General features: G+C 53.0%; 2 protein-coding genes across 2 annotated transcripts in view; both read left to right on the top strand.

Annotated features, from left to right (window-relative positions):
* LOC133348721 (antifreeze protein Maxi-like) overlaps positions 1-6,435 on the top strand; it is a gene marked incomplete at its 5' end in the record, with an annotated part of 62,266 nt that extends 55,831 nt beyond the window's left edge. The window contains 2 exons of the mRNA XM_061561658.1: positions 5,469-6,095; positions 6,394-6,435. Coding sequence (XP_061417642.1) covers positions 5,469-6,095; positions 6,394-6,435 — 669 coding nt within the window. The remainder of the gene's footprint in view (positions 1-5,468; positions 6,096-6,393) is intronic.
* LOC133348720 (uncharacterized) overlaps positions 1-25,022 on the top strand; it is a 76,865-nt gene extending 51,843 nt beyond the window's left edge. The window contains exons 2-5 of the mRNA XM_061561657.1: positions 11,599-11,680; positions 12,532-14,006; positions 15,523-15,810; positions 24,904-25,022. Of these exons, the coding sequence (XP_061417641.1) occupies positions 13,577-14,006; positions 15,523-15,810; positions 24,904-25,022 (837 nt within the window). The 5' untranslated portion in view covers positions 11,599-11,680; positions 12,532-13,576. The remainder of the gene's footprint in view (positions 1-11,598; positions 11,681-12,531; positions 14,007-15,522; positions 15,811-24,903) is intronic.
* The last annotated feature ends 1,410 nt before the right edge of the window (positions 25,023-26,432 follow it).

Below are 26,432 nucleotides of genomic sequence, written 5' to 3'. Positions count from 1 at the left end.
TTGCAACTCGATCTCCTGGCGCGGCAGCTGCACCCATGGGCACTTTTCTTAAATGCTGCACCACTCCCGTCTACAGCCGCCTCCTAACTTCAGAGCTCATCAGATTCCTCCACTAAAAATACATTTTCTGATTCTCAAAAAGATATTTTACAAAAACCTCTAGAGAAGTACAGGAAACTTCCTTCTGCTAGCAGGCGGCTCGGGCAGGAAATCAGTGGGGCTGAGCCTTCGTTCTTTTTTAATTTGACGTTTTTAAATTTTCTCATTGCCGATATTTCATCCGCATAACCTACACACACGAACGGCTGCTCTCGGTTGTAGTGGAAAGCGAATGGCGACGTTTTTTTTTTCGTCCAAGTTAATTGGATTCTCCCACAACGGTCGCGAAATTTGGCGTTTGCATCGCTGCAGTGATTCCCCGCGTACATCTCGCGAGGCAAGCCAGGCACGTAAAAAAATCTGCTTCGCTTCCCAGATCGGACGTGAGAGATGGACGTTTTGTAATTACATAATGCACAGCGTAAGGGACAAGCCAATGATCAAATCACACACACACACACTAACACGCGGCAAAAGACACTAGCCAATCCTCGCTGCGTGGCCGTGATGTCACCACAGCGCTTGTGCCAGGCTAGGTGCGCCGTGGTGGTGAGATGTTAACCACCTCGCCTTAGTATACAGGAGGTCGTGGGTTCGATCGCGAGCCTTTTTCTCCGGGTCCTCCGGTTTTTCCCTCCACATTTAAAATTATGAACGGTAACGGTTATTAGTCGCTGATATTGGGCTGTGAGCGCGAATCGAACTCGGGTTGGCGGATGGTTCGTAGCGCAGGGCGCTAACCACTGCACCACCGCTCCCGACTAAACACACACGAAAACACAAGATTACATTGACAATCTCAAACACAAACACACCTTGCACAACCCGGCATTCACGAAGACACAGATATCCGCTATAGCCACTAACAGCCCTTGTTTTGACAAGGGCTGTTAGCGAGCACCTATGAAGGCCGGCACGGCACACGATGAGGTGGGTGGCCAGCACCACGCCCGGCCGCCTTTGTCGCCGCAGTCAGTGGCGATGTTTGCACACCGCACCAGGTACTAATTTGAGGCTAAGTCTACCTAGGGAAGGCCCAGGATCGGTTCAGATATTCGTCACTGGTGTTGGCCCTGAGCAGCGCGCAAACCGCTACGCCAACACTCGCCAACTCGCCCACGCACTCACCCACTCATTGTCGCACAAACACTGTTGTGACCTGCAGTGTGATGGCTGAACAGTGTAAACTATTGAATGGGTGGGTGAGTTAATGGGTGAATGCCGAGGTGAGTGGGTGAGTGAGTGGGTTAGTAGGTGAATGCCGAGGTGGGTGGGTGAGTGAGTGGGTGGGTTAGTAGGTGAATGCCTAGGTGAGTGGGTGAGTGAGTGGGTGGGTTAGTAGGTGAATGCCGAGGTGAGTGGCTGAGTGAGTGGGTGAGTTAGTAGGTGAATGCCTAGGTGAGTGGGTGAGTGAGTGGGTGGGTTAGTAGGTGAATGCCTAGGTGAGTGGGTGAGTGAGTGGGTTAGTAGGTGAATACCTAGTTGAGTGGGTGAGTGAGTGAGTGGTTTAGTAGGTGAATGCCTAGGTGAGTGGGTGAGTGAGTGGGTGGGTTAGTAAGTGAATGCCTAGGTGAGTGGGTGAGTGAGTGGGTTAGTAGGTGAATGCCTAGGTAAGTGGGTGAGTGAGTGGGTTAGTAGGTGAATGCCTAGGTGAGTGGGTGAGTGAGTGGGTGGGTTAGTAGGTGAATGCCGAGGTGGGTGGGTGGGTGAGTGAGTGGGTTAGTAGATGAATGCCTAGGCGAGTGAGTGAGTGAGTGGGTGTGTTAGTAGGTGAATGCCTAGGTGAGTGGGTGAGTGAGTGGGTGGGTTAGTAGGTGAATGCCGAGGTGGGTGGGTAAGTGAGTGGGTTAGTAGGTGAATGCCTAGGTGAGTGGGTGAGTGGGTTAGTAGGTGAATACCTAGTTGAGTGGGTGAGTGAGTGGGTTGGTGGGTTTGTAGGTGAATGCCAAGGTGAGTGGGTGAGTGGGTGTGTTAGTAGGTGAATGCCTAGGTGAATGGGCGAGTGAGCGGGTGGGTTAGTAGGTGAATGCCGAGGTGAGTGGGTGAGTGAGTGGGTGGGTTAGTAGGTGAATGCCGAGGTGGGTGGGTAAGTGAGTGAGTTAGTAGGTGAATGCCTAGGTGAGTGGGTGAGTGGGTTAGTAGGTGAATACCTAATTGAGTGGGTGAGTGAGTGGGTGGGTGGGTTTGTAGGTGAATGCCAAGGTGAGTGGGTGAGTGGGTGTGTTCGTAGGTGAACGCCTAGGTGAATGGGTGAGTGAGCGGGTGGGTTAGTAGGTGAATGCCGAGGTGAGTGGGTGAGTGAGTGGGTGTGTTAGTAAGTGAATGCCTAGGTGAGTGGGTGAGTTAGTAGGTGAATGCCGAGGTGAGTGGGTGAGTGAGTGGGTGTGTTAGTAGGTGAATGCCGAGGTGAGTGGGTGGGTTAGTAGGTGAATGCCGAGGTGAGTGGGTGAGTGGGTGAGTGAGTGAGTGGGTTAGTAGGTGAATGTGTCGATGAGTGTGGTGATTGAACACAGTGTGAATGAGGTCGAGACATTGGGACCGCAGGAGTTCTTGTTGCAGGAACACACAACCACCACCCCCCCCCAACACCCTCGTGGTTACCTCCACAAGGGGAAGGAAAGTCTCGCGGGAGAATCCAGACATGACATGGTTCCGTGTTCCGCATCCTCCCGGTCTGTCTGGGCCCCGCAGTGTCAGACGTTAGAGTTTGACTCCTGGCAGAGGTCCTGAGCCCCCACAGTCCACCACCCCGAACCCCCCTCCACGGATATTCTCCTCTCTCTCCTCCCTGCTCCTCCTCCTCCTCGTCCTCGTCTTTCCCTCCTGCATCTCTCCCTGCTGCCTCCACTTGCTCCCACCTTCCCTCCAACCCTCTCTGCGTATCCCTCTCCCCCCCCCCTTCCTCCTCCACCCTCCCTCCTCCACCCACCCCCTCCTTCTCCCCACCCCTCCCCCTCCTTTACCCCTCCCTCTCTCACCCACCCTCCCTCCACCCCTCCCTCCTTCTCCCCCCCACCCCTCCTTCTCCCCACCCCTCCCCCTCCTTTACCCCTCCCTCTCTCACCCACCCTCCCTCCACCCCTCCCTCCTTCTCCCCCCCACCCCTCCTTCTCCCCACCCCTCCCCCTCCTTTACCCCTCCCTCTCTCACCCACCCTCCCTCCACCCCTCCCTCCTTCTCCTCTCCACCCCTCCCCCTGCTCCTACCCCTCCCTCCCTCCTCCCCTCCCCTCGTGTCACGTGGGCCGCCCAGGGCCCGGCCGGGTTGCCACGCGGATGCGCGCGATGAATCAACATCGCGACTCGCTCGCTCCGCGATTCCCAATTTGAAATCGATTGTCAAATCGATCATTTGTTCCCCGGTTCCTCGATTGCTAAAGTTCAATCGGTAACGTTTCGGGCACTGGGCCTTCTTCGTAGAACATATCGAGATGGTGCGTGTGGCTTTCTATCTCTCTGGCCTCTCTGTGTACTGTGAAGAAGGGTCATTCCCCGAAACGTCGCTTATTATACATTGCATTAAGGCTACACGTGTTTTAGATATATATACAGTGCAAGACGCACAATGAAGTGGTGTGAATCGGTGTGATCTGCAGTAGGTGAGCATCTCTAGCCAACAGAGTCAAAGTGACTCCCTGCGGCTCACAGCCCAATATCAGCGACTAATAACCGTTACCGGTCCTGGGCCTTTCCCTAGGTCGACTCAGCCTTAAATTAGGCGGCTGGGGGTGCTACTGGCCACACAACCCCCACGTCTGCCGTGCTAGCAAACGGCACTTGCCCCAACAGTCTATTAAAGGCTATACGGGGATCTTTGTCTTTGTGCGACAAAGACAAATATCAACGAGCCTTTGATTCACTTTCACGTAGCCTCAAGGTGAACCTAACTAAAAACTAAACTTGTTTTTTTATTTAACCAGGTAAGGCCTACTGGGCTATATTGCTCTTTTTCAGATAGCTCAACGAAGAGGATAGTCACGTGGACATTTGATAACAGCATCCAAATACTCTCAAGCGCCTGTCGTTCACAATTTTAAACGTGCAGGGAAAAACCGGAGGACCAGGAGAAATAAGTATAACCCGTAAAAACAAAGTTTTTCACTCTAAATCCTTAATATGCGTGGCGGCTAGAGTCCTCTCGTTCTCTGGCTTGAGATGGCTGCCACCTATGGGTCAGATGATTGTCCGCAGTATTAAACAATTGGTAATTAAATATTTAATTTGTTTTCCCTAAACAGTGTCTCGCACAACGAGTCTGTGTGCCAAATGTTAGCTCGATTGGATCACGGGAAGTGGGTTAAAAAACGACCGAGAGGTTTGCACGGTCGTAACCAAGCAAGCAAGCACGCAAGCACGCAAGCAAGCGAACTTAATATAAAGGATTTTAAAAAAAGCTCGCGATCGAAACCACGACCTCCTGTAGACCAATGCGAGGTGGTTACCATCTCACTGCCACGGCGCACCTAGCCTGGCACAAGCGATGGCTATTGTCTTTGCCCCAACAGTCTGTTAGAGGCTATACGGGGATCTTTGTCTTTGTGCGACAAGGACAAATATCAACGAGCCTTCGATTCACTTTCACGAGGCGTTAGGTGACCGTCTCCTGTGTGCAGCCCTGCAGAGCCAGTGGTGGACATTCCACATTCCTTTGGCGGGGCTGTGTCGAGAGGGGCTAATCTATTCATAGCGCAACCACCGTAAACTGTACCACTAAGTGATGAATTCTTGGTTCTTTCGGTAAAGTCACGTAGAATGGAAATAATAAAGTAATAAACATAAAACATAATAAATTAATATAATATAATAAAATTATTTATTTTTATTACTTTATTATTTCCATTCTACGTGACTTTACCGAAATAACCAACAAGATGAATCCCTGCAGTCACGAAAGCTTTAAACCACTAAGTGATACTTATTTTATAGACCCCACCCCGAAGAGATGATGCTGAGTCAACCCCTCGCCCCCCAAACCCCCAGTCCCGCCAGCCGGACCAGGAGTCGAACTCGCACTCCTTCAGCTTACGAGCCTTTCTCTCTCTCTCTCAACCAGCCGATCCTCCTTGCACGATCGTGGGGGATCTATTTGGGGAATTCGTTGTATGTATGTTCGTGCGTAGAACTTATTTCGCACCGTACGTAGCCAACCATGCTTATCGGAGGTGCCGGGGGGGAGCGGGGGTTGAAAGGACAATCAACTGAACACAAAAAGCAATTCTAAAACAATCGTCTTGAATCTGGATGATGTAAAAGTGCATAGCTCCTTAATGTCGGGAGGAAGAGCGTTCCAGACGGCCCTGCACCTGAACGCGCCCGATGCGGCCTTTGTCCGATGGCGAGCAGCCAAAAGCCACCGCCGCTGCTGCTGCTGCTGCTACTGCCGCTGCTGCTGCTGCTACTGCCGCTGCTGCTACTGCTGCTACTGCCACTGCTGCTACTACTGCCGCTGCTGCTGCTGCTGCTGCTACTGCCGCTGCTGCTGCTGCTACTGCCGCTGCTGCTGCTGCTACTGCTGCTGCTGCTACTGCCGCTGCTGCTGCTGCTGCTGCTGCTACTACTGCCGCTGCTGCTACTACTGCCGCTGCCGCTGCTGCTGCTGCCGCTGCCGCTACTGCTGCTGCTACTGCCGCCGCCGCCGCCGCCGCCGCCGCCGCCGCCGCCGCCGCCGCCGCCGCCGCCGCCGCCGCCGCCGCCGCCGCCGCCGCCGCCGCCGCCGCCGCCGCCGCCGCCGCCGCCGCCGCCGCCGCCGCCGCCGCCGCCGCCGCCGCCGCCGCCGCCGCCGCCGCCGCCGCCGCCGCCGCCGCCGCCGCCGCCGCCGCCGCCGCCGCCGCCGCCGCCGCCGCCGCCGCCGCTGCCGCTACTGCCGCTGCTGCTGCTGCTACTGCCGCCGCTGCTGCTGCTGCTACTGCCGCCGCTGCTGCTGCTGCTACTGCCGCCGCTGCTGCCACTGCCGCTGCTACTGCCGCTGCCGCTGCCGCCGCCGCCGCCGCTGCCGCCGCTGCTGCTGCCACTGCTGCTGCTGCTACTGCTGCTGCTGCTGCCGCTGCCGCCGCTGCCGCTACTGCTACTGCTGCTACTGCCGCTGCTGCCGCTGCCGCCGCTGCCGCTGCTGCCGCTGCTGCTACTGCTGCTGCGAGGATGACGAGCGGAGTTGGCGTCACGACGCTTCGTGCTCCTTGGCGAGACCGGCGAAAGGTGTCGCGGTTGATTTGCGGCGAGCACTTTGGGCGTAACGAGTTAATGACCTCTGTCCACACGTCTCAGCGGGACGAACCCGGGTCCCATTTAGCACCAGGGACTAGGGATCCCCACCGGGCTCGTGCCTTGCTATGAATGAAGGACATCGGCACCGTCAACAACAAGATGATCTTTTTGTCAAGACGCTCTTCGCCCCTCCATCCCAACATAAAAAGTCGCTCCAAGCCTGGGGCGTTCCATTCAGACTCTGTCACCTTGACAGACCTGTTCTTCACCTGAAGACGGCTGCTTGCGTTGTGGCCGAAACGTCGTGAGAATTATTTTATTGTGTTTTATTTTTATTATTTTATTATTTCCCTTCTACGTGACTTTACCGAAAGAACCAAGAAGAAAAAAACAACATGATCATCATCAACATCGTTATCTTGCTATGGTCCACTGCTGGATGAATGACCTCCCCGAAGGCCCGTGGCCACCTCTTCCACGATCGCGCCGTACGATGAACCAAGCTGCGACCCAAGCACGCACGGCTCTCCTTGGCAGACGTGCTAATTGTTCTAAAATACGTAATTACATTCCGTGTTTGTGTGTATAATTACATATTAGGGGCCCGTCCATAAATGACGTCACGCACCTTGATGTGTGACGAGGGGGGGGGGGTTGAGAAATGTGACGTCACGTAAAAATGCGCAACTTTAAATAAATATAGAATTGTTATAACAACACTAATTGTTATAACAACACTCCTACAACATCAGAGTGCAGCACCACATTAAATACGCACTACAATGACAATAGTTTAAAGCGATTTCAAACATGTTATATTTTAAAAATGGAAATATTTTTTTTTTGGGAGGGGGGCAGAGCTTTGTGACATCATATTTGAGGGGGGGGGGGGTCTGACTTTTTGTGACGCCGTGTGACGAGGGGGGGGGGGGGTCAAAAATCGTCCAAAATCGCGTGACGTGAAGAACAGGTCTCACCTGAGGACGGCTGCTTGCGTTGTGGCCGAAACGTCGTGAGAATTATTTTATTATGTTTAATTTTTATTATTTTATTATTTCCCTTCTACGTGACTTTACCGAAAGAACCAAGAAGATTTCTGTTGTCAGTAACGAAATAGCGGGATGCAGACGGCGAGAGCCGCGTTCTGAATTCACCTCGCGGAGCGACACCCAACATCTCAATTAACGGAGTATCACGTTGGTTTGTGTTCGCCCGCCCGCCCGCCCGCGTGCGTGCGTACGTGCGCTTAGGGGGCACTTAGGGCGAATTGGAAGAGTCCATCTGAAGTGGCGGTGAGGGGGTGGAGTGAGAGGGGGGGGTTCAGGGTGGGGACACGGCGAGCGGTGGAGGACTGAGGGAGGAGGAGGAGGGAGAGACGAGGTTGTGACGATCGTCTCCCACCAACAGCCTCGCCTCTCCACCCGGACCCGCGCTACAACCTCTACCCCCCCCCATTCCCTGCCACAACCTTGCGAGAGGTCATCCGGCGAGAGGGGGGGGCGAGGAGGAGGAGGAGGAGTGAGAAGAGAGGACATCAACATCACGAGTGAACGATTGCTCCATAACCGTTTCACGGCTAACGCGGTGACCTCGGTGGCGGAGTTTGGGGAGCGAGGGGGGAGGAGGAATTTATTTTGTTTTTTTTTTATTGGGGGGGGGGTGCAGTAGTGGGGGTGGTGCGAGGAGGAGCTCGGGGGGGCTGAGGGGGGGTGAGTAAGGGGAGAATTGCGACGCTCAGGCGAGAGCGCATCTCTTGACGGATCGAGCAGAGGAGCGAGCGATTTAGTGAGTCCACCCCCACCCACTCGCTCATTCCTCGCGCACATCGGGAGCCCAGACAGAGACGCAGAGACACGAGGCAAAGACAGAGAGAGACACAGAGACAGAGAGAGATCATTTGATTTGAGATATTTTTGGAGGCGCGGGAGGGCGAGTGGTGAGATGTGTGGGTGGTGGTCGGGTGACAGGGCCGGATAGACGCACGCGGTTCAAGAGGCAGATGTTTAATCCTCGCTGCTAAGAGTCGAGATATCGACATGTCCGTGGAAAGAAAGAGCGACGTGAGAGAGAGAGAGAGTGGGGAGAGAGTAAGTGGACGTGAGAGATATTGATAGATCGGTTGAGTGAGAGGACAGAGAGAGAGGGTAGCATAGAGGGATACATTGAGAGGTCAGTGGGCAGAGAGACGTGAGCGAGAGACGGCGAGAGAGACAGTGGAAAAGGAGACAGAGCTGGTGGAAGAGAGACAAGATGGAGAGGTCCGTGGAGAGAAAAAGCGAGAGAGATGATAAAGAGACTTTTGACTTTTAAACAGCTTTTATTGCCGCCAGCAGCAAATGCACTGGAGGCGATTTCAACATGAAATACAGTCACCAGCAAACGAATACTCGCTCTGAATCCACGCGCTGTGGCGCAGAGAGAGAGAGAGATGAGAGGGTAGGAGAAGGAGGAGCTGGAGATGCCTTCAAGGAGCTTGCTGATTGATTGACGGGGCTCCTTAATTGAGGAGCCACTCGCTAGAAGCACCCTCTGAGTGGGTCGTGGGGGCCCCAGACACCCGCATAACCCCCCCCCATCCCCCCTCCCCCCGCCTCGAAGGTCGATCGACAGATGACTTGCAACAACAAAACAGCAACAACAACAACCGTCACTCAGTGAGGGTGAAGTCACCGCAGGCAGCGCCTCAAGTACCACGGCTAGGAGCACGTGGAGACCTGACTGAGATGACCGGCAGATGCAGCCAACCCTCGTGTGCTCCGATCCACCCCTCCACCACCATCACCACCACCATCACCACCATCATCACCACCACCATCACCACCACCACCATCACCACCACCATCACCACCACCACCATCATCACCATCACCACCATCACCACCACCACTATCACCACCACCATCACCACCACCACCATCACCACCATCACCACCACCACCATCACCACCACCATCATCACCACCACCACCATCACCACCACCATCATCACCACCACCACCATCACCACCATCACCACCATCACCATCACCACCATCACCACCACCACCACCATCACCACCATCACCACCACCATCACCACCACGACCATCATCACCATCACCACCACCACCATCACCACCATCACCACCATCACCATCATCACCACCACCATCACCACCACCACCATCATCACCATCACCACCACCACCATCACCACCATCACCACCATCACCACCACTGTGCCAGACCGCTCTGCTTTAGCCGCAACGGGGCTCGTCTCGATGTTGTGCGAGCGTGGCGCCGTTTTGAGACGAGGCTCAAAAGAAAGCTGTCTCTGGTGCGGACCAATCAGTTTCAAAGGCAATGCGTAGATTATCGGAGTACGTTTTTTTCTTGTTTGCATTCTGACAACAAGTATTGTGGTTAATGCAGACACGATTCCTCGTAAAAAGGTTTCAGTTAGGTGTTTTAACATCTTAACACCTGTTTTGTTGCCAAAAAAAGGGGAAAACCTATTATCATATTTTGGTACCGGCAAAAGGAGGTCCCATTATGTAGATAAACCATTTCGGATATCACTGCGTGACTGTCACTGATGATGACGTCACTGCGTCTCTAGGGGGTGGGTGGCCAACACCCCTCCCGGCCGCCTTTGTCTCCCCAGCGGCGATGTTTACACACGCACCAGGTACTCATTTGACGCTGAGTCGACCTAGGGGAGGCCCAGGACCGATTCAGATAATCGTCACTAGCAGTGTTTGCCGTGAGCGAGAATCGAACCCGGGTCGCCAGGTTCGTAGTGCAGCGCGCTAACCACTGCACCACCGCTCCCTACCCTATAACATATACGCACACACACACAGAGATACAACAGAGACAAAGATCCCACGTATAGCATTAGATACTTTTGGGACAAGTGCTATTCGAGAGCACACACACACACACATTTATATATATATACACACACACGTACAGACGTAATTATAAAAGTCATAATAACCGAACGGGTCTGTGTATAATTGAACGCCACGTGAATTTAGGAGATTAAGAACATTTTAAATTAGTGCTATGTTACAAATGCTACGCATTAGTTACGGCCGTTAGATGCGAATGCGTTGAAGTCCGTGATTCTGCCCTCCCTACAATGTTAGAGATCTCATATATAAGTAAAAAAAAAAAATAACATTGAATAATAATTATACTTATTAATAATTTAATGGACACACTGTGCCATCTGGGATCCTGGATTTGGATCAAAAGACATCGCTGATGGGTGAGATAATTGTGAGAGATTCCGTTCGGAAACAGTTTAAAAGATCCACGGTTCATCGCAGAATTAGCAAACGCACTTTTTTTTGCTTGAGAGACGACGAAAATATATCCCCCTCCTCTTACGAGTTACCACGCAAATTAAAATTAACTACCTAAACTGACAGTTAATTGCCCGTTGCTTAACATGCAAAATGTTGCTTTCTTAAAAAAAAAGAAAATCTCACTTCCTGCATCGTAGCCTCCACGCTGAGGCTGGTTGGCACGCGCGCGTGAGTGTGTGTGTGTCTGTGTGTGTGTCTGTGTGTGTGTCTGTGTGTGTGTCTGTGTGTCTGTGTGTACACGCGGTAGTCGGTGTGTAAACATCGCTACTGGAGAGACAAAAGCGGCCGGGCGTGGTGTTGGCCACCAACCACCTCGTGTGCCGTGCCGGCCTTCATAGGTGCTCGCAAACAGCACTTGCCCCAACAGTCTGTTCAGGCTATACGCGGGATCTTTGTCGGTTTGTGTACACGCTCGTTCTCATGCCGGGGGCCGAGCACATCCGACATGTAATACGTATATGTCTTAAGTGAATAGATAAATACTTAGCTCTGTGTAGGGGTGGGTGGGTGCGTGGTTGGGTGGGTGGTTGGTTGGTTGGTTGGGTGGTTGGTTGGGTGGGTGGGTGGGTGGTTGGTTGGGTGGGTGGGTGGTTGGGTGGTTGGGTGGGCGCGTGGTTGGGTGGGCGGGTGGTTGGGTGGTTGGGTGGGTGGGTGGGTGGTTGGTTGGTTGGGTGGTTGGGTGGGTGGTTGGGTGGTTGGGTGGGTGGGTGGTTGGGTGGTTGGGTGGTTGGGTGGGTGGTTGGGTGGGTGGGTGGTTGGGTGGGTGGTTGGTTGGTTGGGTGGTTGGGTGGGTGGTTGGGTGGGTGGGTGGTTGGGTGGTTGGGTGGGTGGGTGGGTGGTTGGGTGGTTGGTTGGGTGGGTGCGTGGTTGGGTGGATGGATGACAACATATCTTGACTTGTTCAAAATCACTTTTTTGTGCTTTTTTTCGTTTGTTTGTTCCAGTTGTTCGGGACTAAAGTGAGGGATCACGCGGCTCGCGCTGGCGAACGAACCTCCTCGAACATTCCACGGTGGCAATTCATCGGTGAGTCACTCCGGCCGTGACACGGTTTGCCTGGCTTTGAATTATCCCTCGCTGGGGTGGAATATCCAGCGGAATATAAATATTAATTTTGATGATAACGGTAGTAGTAGTAGTAAAACATAATAATAGAATAACGCGGTTAAAGTTAATTGAATCGCAACTTATTTTGATGAATTGTTAGTGTTTGCTTATATGTGTGTGTGTGTGCGTTGTCAATCACTGGCGTTGCGGCTGGAATATAAACTAAGGGAAGGTTTATCTTTGTTAAGGTTTATTTACTTTAAATAAACGTATCATGTTTATTATTTTCCTACTCTGCGCGCTTATAGAGGATTGCCATGTGTACACGTACCGCTTCGTTAAAACAACAACAACAACAGCGAATCTAAATGTTCGTTTGTTCGATGAACAGTTCGCATTTTTCTTCTTGGTTCTTACGGTAAAGTCACGTAGAATGGAAATAATAAAATAATAAAAATAAAACATAATTAAATAATTCTCACGACGTTTCGGTCACAACGCAAGCAGCCGTCCTCAGACAGAGTCTACTCGACAGACCTGGTCTTCACCTGAGGACGGCTGCTTGCGTTGTGGCCGAAACGTCGTGAGAATTATTTTATCATGTTTTATTTTTATTATTTTATTACTTCCCTTCTACGTGACTTTACCGAAAGAACCAAGAAGATGAATCCCTGCAGTCACGAAAGCTTTAAATCGAAATTTAGTTCGAATTTCTCCCGTTGTGTTAATTTTGGAAAAAAAACAGTTGCGTGAGACTCTCTGACTTTACCGACTAAGTGTGTATCAAACGTCTTTCCCCCACCCCCCCCCCCCCATTGGGCTGCATGAAGACAAAGGGTCGTAGCCCGAAACGTCGCCCTCATTGACATTTGGAGCGGCTGTTGTTTTACGAAGGCCGTGTTAATGAGGACGGTGGTGGGATTATTTTGTTTCTTTGTTTTGATTGCGATGCCGAGAAGATTACGTGCGGTGATTTAGCAAGATAAGCATCGTCCACTATATCAACAACAATATCAACAACCAGATCAACAACAATATCAACAACAACATCAACAACAATATCAACAACAACATCAACAACCATATCAACAACAGCAGCAATAGTAACAAGATAAAGAGAGGATTAAGAACGTTCGTTTTGATCGAGCGCGTGAATTTCTGTCAAAGTTTTTGCAAATGAAAGAAACACCGAGATTAATTAAAACAAACCGCGTGCTGACACACATCAACAAGAACGGCAACAGTAGCGACAAACAATATCAAATAAACGACGGTAACAATTACGATTGATTGCATGGACCTCGTTAAGCTTGTGCTGATTATGAATTGAGATATATTTGCAAACCAACTTCGCCGTTGGCATCTGCTCTAATCAAAACCGTGACCTGAACAACAACTCAACAACAACAGCAACAAACAACACAATATCAACAACTCTGAAAGTATTCTTGGTTCTTTCGGTAAAGTCACGTAGAAGGGAATTAATAAAATAATAATAATAAAACATAATCAAATACAATTCTCACGACGTTTCGGCCACAACGCAAGCAGCCGTCCTCAGGTGAAGAACAGGGCTGTCGGGAAGCTTCAAATCGAAATTTAACTCTGAAAGTGTTCATTATCGGACCCGAGTTGAAAACCTATTTTTTCAATATTTTGCCGTGAAGACTCAAACTCTTCCAACACCACCACCACCACCACCGCCACCACCCACCGCACAAACAATCCCCCCCCCCAAAAAAATCACTTCCAAGTCATCAGCGCTCGGATGAACCGCACGTACGCTGCCCACTGCGGCCGCGGCGCGGATTCAAACGAATCTGGCGGCTAGCCAGCCCCACCAAGAGCCGGCGAACTGACTCCAACTCGCGCGCGATGCCGGCCCCCTCGGCGCCCTGGTCCATGCACGCCACCGCGGCCGCGCAGAGGCGATGCCTCCTCTTGCTGAGGCCTCGCCCCGTCCGGCCTCTCAGATTCCTGGCCCTCTTGGCTCTCTACCTGTCCGTCGGGAGTCTTCTGCTCTCCCACTCGGCACCCCTCGTCGCCCGTCTCGCCGCCAGGGCTGGGGTCGCTGCCGGGAGTGGTGGTGGTGGTGGTGGTGTTGGTGGTGGTGGTGTTGGTGGTGTTGGTGGTGGTGGGGGTCACGTGGTGGTCTCGACAGCCGTCTTGGAGGAGCCTTCAGGAGCTCCCTTGGAGGGGACCCTGCTGCAGCAGCAGAAGCAGCTGCAGCAGCAGCAGGGGGCTGCGTTGGGCGTCGGCATGTGGACCTCAAGGGGGTCCGTGTCGGAAGGGACTCACAGAGATGGTGAGGTGCTGGTGGTGTTGTGGGTGATTGTAAGGTGGTGGTGGTCGTGGTGGTGTTGTGGGTGATTGTAAGGTGGTGGTGGTGTTGTGGGTGATTGTGTGGTAGTGGTGGTGTTGTGGGTGATTGTGTGGTAGTGGTGTTGTGGTTGATTGTAAGGTGGTGGTGGTGTTGTGGGTGATTGTGTGGTAGTGGTGTTGTGGTTGATTGTAAGGTGGTGGTGGTGTTGTGGGTGATTGTAAGGTAGTGGTGTTGTGGGTGATTGTAAGGTGGTGGTGGTGTTGTGGGTGATTGTAAGGTGGTGGTGGTGTGGGTGATTGTGCGGAGGTGGTGTTGTGGGTGGTTGTGTGGTGGTGGTGGTGTTGTGGGTAATTGTGCGGTCGTATAACGACCAACACCGGTGACGATTATCTGAACCGCTCCTGGGCCTCCCCCTAGATCGACTCGGCCGTAAATGGGTTACGGGTGCGGTGTGTAAATATCGTCGATGGGGAGATAAAGGCGGCCGGGCGCGGTGCTGGCCACCCACCCCCCTCATGTGCCGTGCCGGCCTTCATAGCTGCTCGCTAACAGCACTTGCCCCAAAAGTCTGGTAAGACTACACGGGGGATCTTTGTCTTTGGTGAGTCTGGTAGCAATGGCGTGTAGAGTTGGTGAGGTTGATGATGATGATGTTTGTTATTTAAGATTAAGATGATGATAACAATGATGATGATGTTTACGATATGTTAAATTTGATGATGATTACCTTTGATTTACAATTTTTAACTCGATGCTGCTGACGATAATATTGATAATTATGAGACAAGTGAAGTTAATTGTCACAATAATCATTCAGGACGTCCAACCACAACAGTAATACCACCACAACCACCGTTATCACCACCACGACCATCACCACCACAATTACCGTCATAACCAGCACCACAACCATCACCACCACTACCACAGCTACCGCCACCACCACCACCACTATCACCAGGACCATCATCACCACCACAGTTACCGCCACCACTATCACCACCACCACCACAACTACTGTCATCACCACAACCACGAAGACCATCACCATCAATATCACCACCACAATTACCGTCATCATCACCACCACCACAATCACCACCACAATTGCCATCATCACCACCACGCTAATCACCACCACCACAATCACTACCACAATTACCATAATCACCACCACGTCCATCACCACCACCACCAACACAATCACCACCACAATTACCATCATCACCACCACGCCAATCACCACCACCACAATCACCACTATCACCACCACAATTGCCATCATCACCACCATCAACACAATCACCACCACAATTACCACCACCACTGCAATTACCACCACAATTACCACCATCACCACCACGCCAATCACCACCACCTCAATCACGACCACAATTACCAGAATCACCACCACCATCACTACGGCCGCATCTCCCTGAATCTCCATCCGTCAACTCCCCCCTTCCCCTCTTAACCGCACTCCCCCCTCCACCCGCAGCTTCGCCCCCCGCCGCCTTTCCAGGGCTACCCCGCGGTGGTGGAGGTGGTGGAGGTGTTGGTGGTGGAGGTGGTGGTGGTGGTGGAGTTGGTCCGGACGAACCCTTCTCTGGGGGGGCTCGCATCATCAAGTACCGGCCCCCCTGGATGCGTCAGCGAGCCGAGGGCAGCGAGCGTCCTCAGGGAGGATACGGGGGGGCAGTGCAGCCCCCCCTGCCCGGAGTCATGGGGGGCAGCGGTGGCGGTGGCGGTGCGAGAGCTGCAAGCGAGCAGGACGAGTCCGGGAAAGGTGAAGACGAGTTCACCATCATCATCACCATCATCATCTTCATCACCATCATCATCATCACCATCATCACCATCATCACCTTCTCATCACCACCATCATCACCATCATCACCATCATCATCATCAGCACTATCACCATCATCATCACCATCACCACCATCATCATCTTCACCACTATCATCTTCACCTTCATTACCATCACCACCATCACCATTTTCATCACAATCATCATCATCATCATTTTCACCATCATCATCTTCACCATCTTCATCACCACCATCATCATCATAATTTTCATCACAATAACCATCACTATCACCACCATCATCATCAATTTCACCACAATCATCATCATCACCACCACCATCATCTTCACCGTCACCTTCACCATCATCATCATCACCACCATCATTTTCACCACAATCATAATCACCATCACCACCATCATCACCAGCATTACCATCATCACCACCACTATCATCATTAATACAAACTCCACTCACACTCACTCACACCCTCACTCACACTCGGCAGAACGCACGAGTCGGGAATCGAACCTCGGGGCATCTTGCTGTGAGTGCGCGAGTTATTTTATCATGGTTAATTTTTATTATTGTATTACTTCCCTTCTACGTGACTGTACCGAAAGAACCAAGAAGATGAATCCCTGCAGTCACGAACGCTTTAAATCGAAAAAGTGCGCCAGTTATTTCCACTCATCATCGTCATCATCGGGATTGGAGAGTGCGTACACCCCGCTGATCCCCAGCACTGCATCTAACACCAGGGGTGTGATTGACATGGATGTTATTGACAGGGATGTGATTGACAGGGATGTGATTGACGGGGATGTGATTGACGGGGATGTGATTGACAGGGATGTGATTGACAGGGATGTGATTGGCAGGGATGTGATTGACAGGGATGTGATTGACAGGGATGTGATTCACAGGGATGTGATTGACAGTGATGTGATTGGCGTGCGTCAGCAATTAGTGACACGTGCTCGGTTATCTCTGATTGGAGAGGGGGTGGGGGGGGGAGTGGGGGGAGGCGGGGGAAAGGGGGGGGCGATGGGGGGGGAGGCGGGGGAAAGGGGGGGGGGCGATGGGTGGAGGAGGCGGCGAGTAAAGGTGTCAAGGCCCAAGGTGGATTAAGGATATGTTTGCATACATACAAAGATACAGATCCCCCGTATAGCCGGAACAGACGGTTAGGGCAAGTGCTGTTAGCGAGTGGCGCCTATGAAGGCCGGCACGGCACACGAGGGGGTTGGGTGGCCAGCACCACGCCCGGCCGCCTTTGCCTCCCAAGTGACGATGCTCACACACCACACCAGGTACTCATTTGAGGCTGAGTCGACCTAGGGGAGGCTCAGGACCGGTTCATATAATCGTCACCGCAGCGGAGCGCTAACCGCTGCACCACCGCTCCGCATACGGATAGCCACGCTCAACACTCATCCCTCTCCCCCCTCCTGCACCCCGCCCCTCCACCCCCAACTACCCAACCTCCAATTTAGAATCTGTCAATTACACGGGGCATTTAAATTCACGACACACACACCACACACGACTGGGATAAGTACTACGCGAGGGTTTTACGGTAGAATTTGTTTATAATTATCTCGGTACGAAGATAGGCGACCAGCTGCCACTGGCCGCCCATACACAGCACCGCTAACAGCCTCGCACACAGCTACACACAGCACTGCTAACAGCCTAAAACACACAGCTACACACACACAGCTACACACAGAGCATTGCTAACAGCCTCACACACAGCTACAGACAGCTACACACAGCTACACACACAGCTACAGACACAGCTACACAAACACAGCTACACACACAGCTACACACACAGCCACACACACAGCCACACACACAGCTACACACAGCACTGCTACACACACAGCTACACATAGCTACACACACAGCTAAACACAGCACTGCTAACAGCCTAAAACACACAGCTACACACACACACAGCTACACAGAGCATTGCTAACAGCCTCACACACAGCCACACACACAGCTACACACACAGCTACACACACAGCTACACACAGCACTGGTAACAGCCTAAAACACACATCTACACACACAGTACTGCTAACAGCCTCACACACAGCTACAGACACAGCCTCACACACAGCTACACACACAGCCTCACACACACAGCTACACCAACAGCGTTGCTAACAGCTACACACACACAGCGTTGCTAACAGCCTCAGACACACACAAACAGCGTTGCTAACAGCTACACACACAGCGTTGCTAACAGCCTCACACACACACAGCTACACAAACAGCGTTGCTAATAGCTACACACACACACACACAGCCTTGCTAACAGCCTCACACACACACACAGCGTTGCTAACAGCTACACACACACACACACAGCCTTGCTAACAGCCTCAGACACACACACACAGCGTTGCTAACAGCTACACACACACACAGCCTTGCTAACAGCCTCACACACACACACAGCGTTGCTAACAGCTACACACACACACACAGCATTACTCACAGCCTTGCATAGCCAAAGCTCCTCCGGCTAGCCTCAACCGGCTGTTGGGGCAAGTGCTGTTGGCGAGCACCTGTGAAGGCCGGGACGGCACACGAGGGGGTGCGGCTGGCATTCTGCTGTAGCAGAAGGGTCATTGCCCGAAACGTCTCCCTCTGATGTATTTCTTGATCGTTTTTTAAAGTCACGCCCCAGTGTTGCTGCTTACCGATGTGTTGTGGATTTTGACGCTTTCGCTGCTGGTGCATCTAAAATAACATCGCCATGTATTTATTCTAGATTTGAAGCTTTCGTGACTGCAAGGATTCATACTCTTAGTTCTTTCGGTAAAGTCACCATGTAGGTAAAAAATGAAAATAAAATTAATAAAAATAAAACAATAAAAATCACGACGTTTCGGAGGCAACACAAGTCTCCGTCATCAGGATGGGCATAGGACTCAAAAACAAACGATTATTATAATTTGTCTCATATCATTCGAATCGAATTGATGTTCCATTAAAGGTAAAAGCGCAGCCCCTGCAATGGCTCGCTCACGCCTCCGCTGGCGGAAGAGGCTTCCCCTGCAGGGGGCTCTAGACGCCCCCCCTCCAACTCCCCCTCCCCCCGGCCCCCATGTAGTGGACGGTATACTTGGCCTACTCTTCCACTCACGCGCCAACGGTTGAACAACCGTGGTATTGGTCATGGATACCGTGCAGGGCTTATCTGGACACATAAACATTGTATTGGGGGGGGGTGGAGAATATTGGGGGGCTGGGGGTGGGGGGGCGGGGTAGTGGGGGGGGTTGAGGGGCGGGGAAGGGGGGGGGCGGGGTGGGGTAGGGGGTGGAGGGGCGGGGTAGTGGGGGTGTTGGAGGGCCAGGGAGGTGGGTTGGAGAGGCATGGAAAGGGGGGGCAAGGGGGCGAAGTGGGGGACGGAGGGGCGAGGTAGTGGTGGGGGGAAACGGGGTTGGGGGGGGGCGGGGTCACAGAGCCTTAGCTCAATATTATAAGCGGTTACCATGGTTACTAATCCTTTATATAAATGTCAGCTGTTCGGTGGTGGTCCACGTCAGTCCTCGCGGACCGGACACAGTCGATGTTGCCCTGGAAACCAATCAACACGTGGTAGCGGCACAACCTTTTTACTTTACACCATTTAGAGCCTGAAACGTTGATGTATTTTTTTTTAGTGAATCTAATCGATGCATCTGGGTTTGTTGAGAAATGTTATCTTCAAATTGTTGATTGTTGAAGGACAATATTGATGACAAACCAAACAAACTGGCTCATCGTTAACCGCCTCGTCGGGTGGCGGAGGCTATCGACGACACGAATTTAGCCAGAGCGTTAAAATAATGCCCGTTGAAGTGTAAAAATAATCCCGTTTCAGAACCACGTTCATCCAGCAGTGAATCGAACACTACTCTCCGATGCTGCTGCTGATGATGATGATGCTGTTGATGATGATGATAAAGTATCGTCAAACGTGTGCCATCCCACACGGCTGCCACCTTCTGAGGTTCCAAAAACAAAAGCGACGTGGACACATCATGCGGGACACACATCGAGAGAGAGAAGACGATCCTGGGAAAACCCGGAGCAGGTGGCAACCATCCTCACAGCCTGACCGGGGGGAGGGGTGGTGGGGGTGGAGGGGAGGGGCTGGAGAGGAGGGTGTGGAGGGGTGGAGGGGAGGGGTGGAGGGGAGAGGGTGGAGGACAAGGGGGTGGAGGGGAGAGGGTGGAGGGGAAGGGGTGGAGGGGAAGGGTGGAGGGGGTGGAAGGGCGGGGTGGTGGAGGGGGTGGAGGAGAGCAGTGGTGGAGAGGAGGGGGTGGAAGGGAGGGGCTGGAGGGGAGGGGGTGGAGGGGAGGGGTGGTGGAGGGGGGGGTGGAGGGGAGAGGTGGAAGGGGGGGGTGGAGGGGGGGGTGGAGGGAGGGGGTGGAGGGAGGGCTGGAGGGGGGGGGGGGGAGGGGTGGAGGGGAGGGGTGGAGGGGGGGTGGAGGGAGGGGTTGGAGGGAGGGGTAGAGGGAATGGAGGGGTGAGGAGAAGAGTGGGTAGAGGGGAGGGGTGGTGGAGGGGGGGTGTGGAGGGGAGGGGGTGGAGGGGAGGGGTTGGAGGGGAGGGGGTGGAGGGGAGGGGTTGGAGGGGAGGGGTTGGAGGGGAGGGGGTGGAGGGGAGGGGTGGTAGAGGCGGGGTGGTGGAGGAGTTGGAGGGGAGGGGTGATGGAGGGGAGGGGTGGAGGGGAGGGGCTTGCATATACGACTACGTCATTCCCAAACCTCGAGTCTAATCGGGCGAGCACCAAGGTAGAACTCGCGTCAAAGAAGAATGGCGGCAGATGATTAAATGCGCACGTGGTTGAGACGGGGGGTGGGGGGGGGCAGTCCCACCGGTGAAGGAACGACTCCTCGGAAGAAGAATCATTCTCCTCCTCCTCCTCGTTCCGTTAATTCATCGTCTGTCACCACCGTCGTCATCAGCAATCATCATCATCAGCAGCAGCAGTCACGGTTTCTCCACTGCTGGATGAAGGCCTCTCTTTCTCAAGGGCCCTCCCTGCGAGCCAGCGGCTTAACAATCCAGAATCAGAATATCTATTTTTTTATCCTGGGGGAATTTGGATTGGATGGTTCCATCTCCTTGATTTAATTAAAGGCATATACAGTATATAGATATAACACCGAAAATATACTGTATGTAAAATGACTCAGTTGGTTCTGCGCGATTAAAATATGAACAGCAACAAACACGACCCCACTCAGTCCATCATCAGACTGTTTGTTGTTGCTGTGATTGTTATTGTTTGTGTGTGGGCACTGGGGGGGGGGGGGGTGTAGGGGGAGAGGTCGGATCTCTACATGACAGTCTCTTGTAGCTCGCAATGTCAGGCGGGTCAGTCTCTCTCCGCCGCTGCACCCTGGGGATGCCGAGGAAGGAACGGCGGCGATTATCAACAGCATCGTAGGGCCGCTCGAGTGACAGATGGAGATACAATTCAAATGTCAAACGAAGGACTGGGCTGGTCACCCTCCCCCTTCTCTCTCCTACTCCCCATTCCCTCCCACCCCCATCCTCCGTCTCCCCTACCCCTCCACACACTCCCCTCCAGCACCCCCTCCCCTCCGGCCCTGTAAATTCGCCCTGCATGTGTCCTCGTGTCAATCATCAAGGCTCGCAGCGCCGGGCGCTAATTACAAAGGGATTAGTGGCCGCGGGGACACGCGCCGTGTCGGTCCTGCGGCCTGGTCGCGTCTGTTATGGGCTCGGTGCGTCGGGTAGTCGGATCATACGGTGGACTCACCCACACGCTCACATTCACCCACTCACTTACCTCACCACTCACCCATTTACTCGCTCACCCACGCACTCACCCCACCCACCGCACTCAACCACCCACTCCACTTAACTCACCCCACCCTGACTTACCACTCATCATTACTCACTCCCCCACCCATTCAGCTCACCCACCCCACTCATCTCACCTACTCACTCACCCACCCATTCACTCACCCATGCCTTCACTCAGCCCACCCACCCATCATCCACACCACTCACTCACCCACTCACTCACTCCACTCACCCACCATTCACCCACTCCAACCCCGTCACTACTCATCATCCCACCCAATTTCCACTCACCACCTACTCACCACACTCACTCACACTCACCTACTCACTCACCCACCCTATTCACTCACCACACTTCAACCTCACCACCCACTCACTCACCCACTCATTCACCCCCTCACTCACACCGACTCACTCACCCACTCACTCACTCACTCACCACCCACCACCACTCACTCACCCACTCACCCACCTCCCACCTCACTCACCCACTCACTCACCTACTCACCCATCACCCTCCCACCTCACTCACCCACTCACTCACCCACCCACTCACTCACCTACTTACGCCACTCGGCGTCCGGTGTCTCGTCAGCACGTTTTTATCCCTCTTTCTTTCTGTTTATTTATCTGAAGTCACACGGCACTCACTACCAACCCCGCCGCCGCCCCTGCCTCACCTCCCTCTGGGGATGTTTGCCACTGCGGAGTCTAAATGATTTAGCTTCAAGGGCGCTGATGCGCGAACATCGAGGGTTCTTCTTCTTGCATACCGGGGGGGGGGGGGGGGCTCAACGGTGGTGAGTGCGGGCCGTGGACTTACTGCGCGCGGAGACGCGAACATTGAACACGGACACGCAGAGAGACACGGGCACGCGGGAGACACACACACACGCAGAGAGACACACATACACAGAGACACACAGAGACCGACACACACACAGAGCCAGACACACACACACAGAGACAGAGACAGACAGACACACAGAAACAGACACACACATACACAGATACACACACAGAGACACACATACACAGAGACAACACATACACAGAGACACACATACACAGAGACACCACAGAGACAGACACACACATACACAGAGACACACATACACAGAGACACACAGAGACAGACACACACATACACAGACACACACATACACAGAGACACAGAGACAGAGACACACAAAGACAGACACACACAGAGACAGACACACACATAGACAGACACAGAGACAGAGGACACACAGAGACAGACTGACACACAGAAACAGACACACACATACACAGAGACACACATACACAGAGACACACCGAAACAGACAGACACACAGAAACAGACAGACACACATACACAGAGACACAGACAGACAGAGACAGACAGACAGACACACACACAGACAGTTCACCATGGGACCATTGGCAGTCCAGTTTACTGTGTTCAGGACTCGGCAACCTGCAGGTCATCAAGGACCGCGCTTCGTGAGCGCCAATGTAACGGCAGCGCCACGTTTCGTAGTCACCACCACAGCGCAATGCGCCCCTTGAAATGTTGAAGTGTTATATCGACCGCCTTTGTCTCCCCAGTGGCGATGTTTACATACCGCGGCCAGGTACTCATTTGAGGCTGAGTCGACGAGAGGAGCCACAAGGGACCGGTTCAGATAATAGTCACCGGTGTGGCCGTGAGCGGGAATCGAAACCCGGGTTGCCGGCTTTGTAAGCGCAGTCGTATCGCTAACCGTGACACTACCCGCTCCCCACATCCAAACAGACAAAAAAGGACAAAGAACCCCGTATAGCCTTCACAAACTGTAGGGGCAAGTGCTATTAGCGAGCACCTATGAAGGCCAGAAACGGTACACGAGAGGATGGGTGGCCAGCACCACGCCCGACCGCCCGCCCTTCTCTCCCCAGTGGCAATGTTTAACACACGACACCATGGTACTCATTTGAGGCTGAGTCGACCTAAGAGAGGCCCAGGACCGGTTCAAATAATCGTCACTGGTGTTGGCCGTGAGCGGGAATCAAACCCAGGTCGCCAGGTTCATAGCGCAGCGCGCTAACCGCTACACTACCGCTCCCCACACACAGACACACACACAGGCACACAGACACACACACAGACACGTTATACATAGACACCCAAAACACACGCGCTTGCCGTTGTATAGCAACATTAAGCTGCGAGGTTGTAATCGATCCTTTAATGATTTTTTCTCACCTCGTGTAAACAACCTTGCCGGCCAATGACCACTATTAGGGTCGAAAGAGGGAGAAAAAAACACCTCCAATTACAGAGGCGGCTAATACATATACCGTAGTTGCGTTCTCGACACATTTAGTTAAGGGCCTGCATCGAATTAAGGGTGTGGGAGCAGTGGTTAGCGCGCTGCGCAAAACAAAACGTAAAGACGCGAACGACAACAAAAGTCATCACAACAAACTACGGTTGTTTTAAAACTATGGGCACAATTTCAAAGCAGTATATTTAAGGATGGCAACATGCTACATCACACGCAAAGTTACAAACGGTTGCAATTTGGATTGGTGGGGCTGGTATGGGAAGGGGCTGGTCACCCCGTGGTGCCTATAAAACTCAACGTTCACCTACTCACGCCGGCTTGTGCCCGCCCTCACAGTCGGGCATATTTTGCGGAATACACCACGCCGCCGTTGACCCTGGCCATTGACCGAGCAACCCGACGTTCTACAGCTGCCTCCGCAGGAATGTGTTTGGAGTTGTGTGTCTCTCTCCCCGTGGTCGCGGGTGGATTTTCTCCGGGTCCCTGACGGTTTATATGGACGCGCGTTTAGAGTATTTCTGCTGCTGCTATAATTCTCCACGTGATGATGAGCCCGCTTCGTTGAGCTGTCATTTGTGGCAGCCCGTGTCCTTCTGACAAAAAGCTACATAAGTCAGTGGGCCTTACCTGGTCAAATAAAAATAAAAATGTTATTAACAGTTAGAAAATATATGCTTTAATGGCTTTAATGACGATTTCTCACGTGGAGAAAAAGATGGAAGGGAGGGATTTATTTACTCGGACCACAGATTTAATTCATATTCTCTAATTCTCCTCCTATCCTCGCATTCCGTCTCATCTCGTCCAGAATGAGAATAATTATGGACACTGGAGGAATCCGATGAGCTATGAAGCTCTTTTCACAGCTGCCCCCCCCCCTCCTGTCCCCCCCCCCCTGTCCCCCCCGCCCCCAGCTCGTTACGTGGGCTGCTTCGCTGATGATCCCAAGCAGAGGACTCTGCAAGGACTCGTGCTCTACGACTACCGGAAGATGACCCTCTTCCGATGTCATGACAACTGCGCCGATCGGTGAGCTTGGGAGGGGGGGGTGAGGTGGGGGAGGTGAGGGGGGGGTGAGTTTGGGGGGGGGTGAGTTTGGGGGGGGGCTGCGCGGGGGGGGGGGGATGTGCGTGGCTTCTTCCCTTCGCATTGAGGCGGTGAAGACCTCCCCATGCCAACATCACCACCATGATCATCACGAGCCGTGGTCTTTCAACTGCTGGATGGAACTCTCCCCACGCAAACATCACCAGCACCACCATCGTCATCACGAGCCGTGGTCTATCAACTGCTGGATGGAACTCTCCCCACGCAAACATCACCACCAGTATCACCATCGTCATCGCGAGCCGTGCTCTATCAACTGCTGGATGGAACTCTCCCCACGCAAACATCACCACCAGCGTCACCATCGTCATCACGAGCCGTGCTCTATCAACTGCTGAATGGAACTCTCCCCACGCAAACATCACCACCAGCACCACCACCGTCATCACGAGCTGTGGTCTATCAACTGCTGAATGGAACTTTCCCCACGCAAACATCACCACCAGCACCACCATCGTCATCACGAGCCGTGCTCTATCAACTGCTGAATGAAACTTCCCCACGCAAACATCACCACCAGCACCATCGTCATCACTCGCCGTGGTCTATCAACTGCTGGATGGAACTCTCCCCACGTAAACATCACCACCAGCACCACCATCGTCATCACGAGCCGTGTCTATCAACTGCTGGATGGAACTATCCCCACGCAAACATCACCACCAGCACCACCATCGTCATCACGAGCCGTGCTCTATCAACTGCTGAATGGAACTCTCCCCACGCAAAACATCACCACCAGCACCACCACCGTCATCACGAGCTGTGGTCTATCAACTGCTGAATGGAACTTCCCACGCAAACATCACCACCAGCACCACCATCGTCATCACTCGCCGTGTTCTATCAACTGCTGGATGGAACTCTCCCCACGCAAACATCACCACCAGCACCACCATCGTCATCATCGCCGTGTCTATCAACTGCTGGATGGAACTCTCCCACGCAAACATCACCACCAGCACCACGTCATCACTCGCCGTGGTCTTTCAACTGGATCGAACTCTCCCCACGCAAACATCACCACCAGCACCATCGTCATCACTCGCCGTGGTCTATCAACTGCTGAATGAACTCTCCCACGCAAACATCACCACCAGCACCACCATCGTCATCACGAGCCGTGCTCTATCAACTGCTGAATGGAACTCTCCCCACGCAAACATCACCACCAGCACCACCATCGTCATCACGAGCCGTGCTCTATCAACTGCTGATGGAACTCCCCACGCAAACATCACCACCAGCACCCGTCATCACTCGCCGTGGTCTTCAACTGCTGGATCGAACTCTCCCCACGCAAACATCACCACCAGCACCATCGTCATCACGCCGT

This window comes from Lethenteron reissneri, chromosome 28 (assembly GCF_015708825.2).
Source record: "Lethenteron reissneri isolate LAM-NWPU_2019-01 chromosome 28, ASM1570882v1, whole genome shotgun sequence".
NCBI lineage: Eukaryota > Metazoa > Chordata > Hyperoartia > Petromyzontiformes > Petromyzontidae > Lethenteron > Lethenteron reissneri.
This window is presented reverse-complemented; position numbering and strand designations above follow the sequence as displayed.